The sequence below is a fragment of the Acanthaster planci genome, linkage group LG21 (genome assembly GCF_054643075.1).
Source record: "Acanthaster planci isolate LZ-2023a linkage group LG21, COTS_SCS, whole genome shotgun sequence".
In the NCBI taxonomy this organism is placed as follows: Eukaryota; Metazoa; Echinodermata; class Asteroidea; order Valvatida; family Acanthasteridae; genus Acanthaster; species Acanthaster planci.
In genome coordinates this window covers 2,899,346-2,906,379 of record NC_141797.1, presented here as the reverse complement: position 1 = coordinate 2,906,379, position 7,034 = coordinate 2,899,346, and the positions used below count along the sequence as shown (strand labels likewise).

Here is a 7,034-nt window from a genome sequence, read left to right as displayed (position 1 = left end):
AAAAATCGAAAACATAAAGAAAAAGATAAGAAATTCCTGACAAGTTGGACAGGGCCTCGTGGCTGCGCTATCGTGCATGTGGTCTCCGGTCCAGACGCTTTGCAGTTACACGTAAACACAGCCGCAAGACCTTGACGAAAAGCATTGACTTTCGCCTCACAGTACTGCCAAATCGTTGGAATTTTTCGTGCCCTGTGAATACCATCCAAGTTATAAGCAGTGTCGGAAAATACAATTTCTGTCATGGGATTCTTCTCGAACATCGAAAGGAACACAGAAATGAATCTGCACACTTCCTCATGGCGTTCCAACAACAAATCCTATTCGCTGAACAAATGTTTAACAAATCTGCTGATGATACACAGAGCCTCCCCCAGCTGTGGACTGCATGGGTTGCCGCATGGACTTCGGCAGTGCAAGTCGATCTGACATCGTGACATTCCCTAGACTTAAGACGCATACCTTGTGATACAGGGTAAGCTTTTGCATAGCGACCGTCTCTGGAATGGACCAGTGCCTGAGTGCCCTTTTTTATTCAAAGAGTATGTTGGTGCAAGTCGTCTCTTTTGTAATTAAAAAGTAGGAAAAAACTTTCCCCAATCAGGAGTAATTAAAACTTTTCCTGTGATGTCAGGCTCGTGCTTGACCTATGATGTAATGTAATGGTAATGACCGCATAGTGATTTGACGATAATTTACCTATTCGAGCTAAACTAGTCAGGCATGCAGCGTTAGCACGTACGCTTACACGTGGTTGAAGCTGCCCGTAGGAATATGTGCGATCACTGTGGCCAAGATGTGGTGGTATTGTTTACATTTAGTCCCGTTTGTGAAAAAGGTCTATAGCAACATTGCTATTGGTATGGAGAATTCAAATAATTGTGTTCACGTGAAGTTGAAGAACTTTGTATTCATGTTAAACTCGCGAAAGGCTTATTACCTGGAGGCTGAGCCCTATGCCGCCAAGGAGGATGTGCCAATCGCCGTAGTCGCACATCTTATACTAATTTGCCGCGGAAACAGAAAACTGTGTTGAGCCTGAGATCGTTGAGCTGGACTCGCGTCCTCCATGACTTGCACGCCCGCTTAACTGTTAAACGCTGAAAGATGGAGGTACGACCTGACAGGTCGGGAATGCCATGACGAGCAGTTGTTCCGTCGATAGTAGGCGCTATTGGTTAAGGTCCCTTGTCGGGCCTACACATTGCAGGACCCCTGAAAGTCTAGCACCGCCCGTATTGGGACCACCTGAGCGTTTGATTGCCTTACTGAACAAAGATGGTCTCCGCTGTTTGATTCCAAAGTTGCGTCTTCTTTGTCAACTGTTTCCATTTCAACCTGGCGGATGTCTTAGTACACACGTCGAGAACAACAATTGGACGATATCGTCTTATTTGATTAGAGCAAAGCTGTTAACAATGTAAACGCTGGTGTAACAGGAAAAGTGAAGAGTTTGCCTCGCAAGGAAAATGCATGCTGTGTTTCCTGTTGTGATTGGGTGAATCCAAATGTGCTGCGTCGATTGGCCGCTGTTGGAATACCCAGTACTTACCTTTACAGACGGAAATTTCATTCTGGAGACTACTACCAGAAAATTGCGGTACAACAGGCAAGTTTTACTGCAGGGAACTCCAAAGATGGTTTCCCCAATAACATATAAGGCTGCACTTTATCGTCTCATTAATTTTGTTGTTTTTCCACAGTCGTGCAAGCTTCGTACGCCAAACCCCTCTCAGTTAACCCTTCTCGTTCAAACCTTTCCTCCTTTCTTGGCCACGGCTCAACAACTAACAAAGAACAGACGATAACAGTTTCCCCTTATAATATTTCGCAGCCTCGTGATGTAAAATACATGTTCTTTTTATAAATTAAACTTGAAAGGAAAAGTACGGTTACACAAAGCTAAGTGAAAGTAAACAGAAACAAAAAACAATTATGCCTACTATTAGGCAAATTTAGGCATCATCCCCGAGACACCTTGTAATTTCACAAGAATGTTTGCTTTGTGAATTACCTGTCGGTCATGCCGGCTCCATGATTAAAGGTGCCATTCCACATGCTCGTCAACACTTGCGCCAAACGTTGCATACCTGTCAGACTCGCTCCCAGGGCGATTTTGACGACCAAATGCGACGCACACGTGTGCTATGTTAACAGAGTGATGTCGATTTTTATGTTGAGGGAGAGTAAAACGTATGAACTCATCGTATGCACAACTCACCCGATGCGTATTGATGTGTATTACTGTTAACATTGTTGCAGCTAATCGATTAAAAACTGGTGTGGTACGCGCTGGTTTGAACTCCAACCATCTGTTAAACCCGGTGATAGGACAAGTTACAGAGGATCAAGCTATTGACGGAGCGGTTGTAGATTTCACACCTGAGCCATACGTCACTGCACGATACGTCAGTGTCAATATCATTCGAATAGGTTACCAGGCCATAGTCCAGTTGACTGAGGTTATGGTGGAAGAAGCGACGACGAATCAGTTGAAGGACACCATGCCATCAGGTGGGTACAGATAATACTTGTTCAGTACGAAGAGGAAATTTAATCATTTTTAAGGATAAATATTTAAGGGCAAACTTGTTCATTGCAGCCCTGGATAAATATTTACTTGATGGAATATTCCACTGTGTTTCCCCTTTTTGATGTCTGGTTTCTAATTTCGATGGGTTACAACATAAGAAAGCCATGCCTATTAGTGCCACGTGCTCTCGTTGAATTTAATTTTTAATCTTGAAGAGAGTTGTGGAGGGTTAGTCTCAGGAAAAGATAATAAGATTTGTTTTATTCGAACGCAAAGTTAATAAACTTTGTTCAGTTTTGATAATTTATATGAGATGAAGGCTTGCGGGTACACCATAGGATCAATCTCTTTTGGAAGAGGTGTGGTTCTTAGAAGAACAGATGAGTGCCAACTTGACGTTTCGCCCAGGATACTCTGGCTGTCCTCAGAAGTCGGGTTCCAGTGGAGAGCTGGGTTATAAAGGTAATCCCGAGGCGGTGGAGCGTGGAACGGATTCGCTGGTTGTATGGCTTGCCGTGCGTGCACTGGAGCGTGACGGTGTTGGATCCTGTGTTGGTATAGGAATACAGAAATTGGCAGGAAACCTTGGGTTCGGGTATAAGGGACCCTTATGCCGAGGGGGGTGGAGTATGGCTTCAGGTAGAGAAAACCCAAACACCTGGGGTGGTTGGTGTGGGTTTTGGGTGTAGGGGACCCTACTGCTCAGGTTTGGGGAATGTCTTGAGTGGTAGTAGTGGGTGCCAGACGTCGCTGAGCTTGAATTTGATGTCTTAGTGACGGTGTCGTGCCGGAAAATTTCGATGGCTTCCTGGATTCTCATTGGAAGCCAGATATGGGTGGGGGTGATAAGCTCTACGTTGTCCCATTTGATGTGGTGGTCCAAGGAGTGTGAATTTTTGACGATGGCCGACTTGTCGTATTCTCCTCGTCGGCCGTGCGCACAGTGTTCTTGGAGCCTGGTGGGGAGGTTGCTGCCTGTTTCTCCGATGCGTACTTGGCCGTATTTACATGGAATGCGGTGTACATCGGGCGACTGCTGGGTGGATGCTTGTCATTGTGGGTGTGGAGTACCGACTCCAGCCTAATGGGTGCGGAGTAATAGATTCAGATGTTGGGCGATTGTAGGATATTCTGGAGTTGGTGGGAAATGGGGCCCAGGTACGATAGACATACTGTGGCGATGGGGGAGTTGGGGGGTTCGGGTATAGGCGACCCTAATGCCGTAGGGAGAGGGCATTTCGGTTATAGGAGACCCAAGCGTCCTGGGAAGTGGCCTGGAAACGCAAATGCACTTGTGGTTGATTGCATGGTGTACCTGCAAACCTATATAACAGATATAATTTCCACCATGTAAATCTTCAAATCTTACTGATCATTTCATAAAAACGTGCATTCATACAACTACAAAAAGTTATCTTAGGTACCTCCCTCTCTTTAAATTTACCTTTTTCATTTTTTTTTCTTCAGAGAGTTTTAAGTTCTTCACTTCTAGTTTGAAGTTCATCTCAGTCCAATCGCTCATTTTTAGTTTTTTTTGTCTGCACTACTCGTCTTTCCTGTATGATCTGTTTAATACAAGTCCCATCTGTTAAATTTTCATCTTATTAAGGCATTTTACCTCCGTTTCTTTACTTTCGTATTTGCTCCAGCTGTCATTTGTGTATGGCATACTCGTTTCCTCGAATCTAGTCAAGTTTCTTTCATATTATTGACCTTCCTGCAATAAAATGTGCATTGCAATATGTCAACAAAAAATCAGCATTACAACCGCCGACATAAAATGTTGCTTTTTGCCCGTGAGGGTGCGTTCTTCTGTGCATGGAGGTAAACTTGATAACAATAATCACAGTCGTTTCAAACTACTTTTCACAATGGCAAAAAAGTCGACTGTATTGCTTAGAATCAGGCCACAGCACAGAAATTGCTTTTATCCCCACTTACCACCTTCATTGTAGTCCACCTGTTAATGTTACGAGGGTCACATCTACCTGCAGGCGCTTGACATGCTTAGGCAAAGTCGATCAGCGACAACTTGTTAACTACTGGTCGATTTTGCCTGGCGCCCCATATTTATTTCATGCACAGGCTACAGGTCAAAATCGACCATTTGCGAACAGTTTGTCGACGATCGAACTTAACCCCTGTTAAAAGGATGTTGGCGTGAATAACCCGTTCTACGTTCACCATAATTTAAGACACGCTCCTGTATGTCGTCAACCTCGGAAATATAGCCCAACGGTATATGTATGCTACAAAAAGAGCTCAACAAGGAGACTTTTAAGTCCAACAACTTTATTTTTCTCTCTTTTGTACGGCATGTTCCATGAAGCCTTAACTTTAATTGGCCTCCCAAGTAGTCAGATTTCAAGCTTTAGTGACCAAAACGGTACCTGGGACGCAGACCGAGCTGTGGATGGAGCGCTACAGTATGTAAGCCCATACTGCAGCCGAACAGGTAAGGCTGAACTTTTTACTCCAAAGAAATGTGCAATTAAAATAAATCAATAAAATGTGCTGGCAAAAAAATACCACATTCGTTACCTTGCAAGGGCGATTTAGTTTGTTGAGTAACTAATGGCCAAATTGTTTAATGTTACATTAGCGTCCTTATCAAAGCCGTAAAGCGTGTTGAAAGAATATTGTGGTTAGTGGTATTCAACTCCGCATTAGGTGTACCGCAAATGAAAGTGTCATGGGTCACCTTTTTTTCCAAATTTTGCGAAAGAGTCGCCCCAAGGTTGATGGGTTTTCTTTTCACACAGCAATAAAAATTCACACACAAAAGTTTACTATTGGCAGTTTACTCTGAAATCGCTACCTTGAGCTGTGGAAGAATATTTTGCTATTTTTCATTATTAGTAAAGATTCTCACTTATTCCCTTTTCAAGATCCCCGTCGAAAGCTAAAGCTGGTATTGATGTGGAAATTTATGTTGAATTGTTGCTAGGCTGATTTTAATTCATTGACATTTCTCGCTATCACACACGCTATGAACTACTTTTCATTACGGAGCGCCCCTCTGGCGCTCAGTAACGAGATCGTGTAACATGATTTCCCACCCAGAAACGATGTGGAATCCTTGGTGGAGGATAGACCTGAAAGCTCCTCACTGCATCAGTAAAATCGCCATCAGGAATATAGATGACCTCAGACGTAAGTTGCCCAGTAGGCCTATTCATAATTGCTTGTGATTGTGATGTAATGACCAATTGACGGGAGCAAAAAAAAAAAAAAAAAAAAAAAACGACCAGATTTTGTCTACTCAGACACGTACTGCGGTTTAATTAATTTAGTATTTTTTTAATTACATGGCCTCCAGACTTATAAAGTTGCTAAAATAAATACAATGCAAAAGAAGGAAATCCTCGCATAGCTGATAAATGTACGATTTGTTTTAGCCTTTTTGAACTGAGCTAGACTTTCCAAAATTCAACATGAATGCTATTTCCAAGGTCAAACGAATGCCTGGCAAAAGGTTTGAACGCAAATCTAATCTACGAAGGCATATAAACATATCCATGCTGCAGAGGAATCTGACATGAATGAAATTGACAACGATTTGGAATCCGTGAAGGAGGTAGAAGAAGACGAACCCTCTAGTTAAAATGAGCCAAAGTCAAAATTGCACACGAATTCCTTTAGGAACTTTAATGCAACAGTTTCCGTCGCCTGATCTGGAATGGGTATGCCTCCATCCATTTTCTCTTGGCGTGCACATGCCAACCCAGTAGAATCTCTCCCAGACTTTGGCGATGGGTTTCCTGACACCCACGCTTCCCATTAACTTCCCTCCGTGCAACTCTTTCACTACTTCCAGGCGATATTTCTCGGGTAGCACCGTGTGCCACTTTACCTAACGACGCCCATCTAATTTCCGTCGCCTGCAGAGGACTCCTCTAATCGCCAGTAGTTCCCATAGTCACCAGTATACCTTTGCTACTAAGGATCTCGAAGACATTTCTGCCCATTCAGGTCTTTCTACAGACTCTTCTTTTGCTGTAAGCACCCATCCAATAGATACATCTTGCAGCTTCAGCTCCGTACAACAGTGACGTTTCTCACCCCTGCGACAGGAGCTGCTGGCCTTTTTTCCACCCAACATTTTCACCAATCGGTATTGTCTGCTGTGGTGCCTCCACTCTCTCGTCTCGCTCAGACTGGCTGCATAGCTTACGAGACAGTCCGTTTGCATAGCCGTGCGCTGCTACTGTCCCCAAGAACACCTTTCCTTGGCGTTCATTCCAACTGCTAGCCAACTGACAAGCTTGAAAATGCTTGCCTGTAGTTGCGCCACGGGGTCTTTCGACTAAATCTATCTAAGATGATGTTTCGACGTCTGGCTGATGCGTCAATTTCACTCTTTGTCCGAACTTTTTTTCTGCACGGCCTCTTTACTTTGAAAGTCAAGGGATTTTCGCTCTCCCTGCGGCTTGTGTCTTCCACAGACTCCCCCTTGAATTTCCCGCTTTCGGCTTGCGGTCTAATGACCAGCTAGCGTCAA

At 43.8% G+C, this 7,034-nt stretch overlaps 1 protein-coding gene across 1 annotated transcript in view; it reads left to right on the top strand.

The window, feature by feature from the left end:
• Positions 1–2,093: 2,093 nt before the first annotated feature.
• Positions 2,094–7,034, top strand: part of LOC110990560 (uncharacterized) — a 34,043-nt gene continuing 29,102 nt past the window's right edge. The window contains exons 1-3 of the mRNA XM_087130970.1: positions 2,094–2,514; positions 4,863–4,988; positions 5,597–5,686. Coding sequence (XP_086987096.1) covers positions 2,196–2,514; positions 4,863–4,988; positions 5,597–5,686 — 535 coding nt within the window. The 5' untranslated portion in view covers positions 2,094–2,195. The remainder of the gene's footprint in view (positions 2,515–4,862; positions 4,989–5,596; positions 5,687–7,034) is intronic.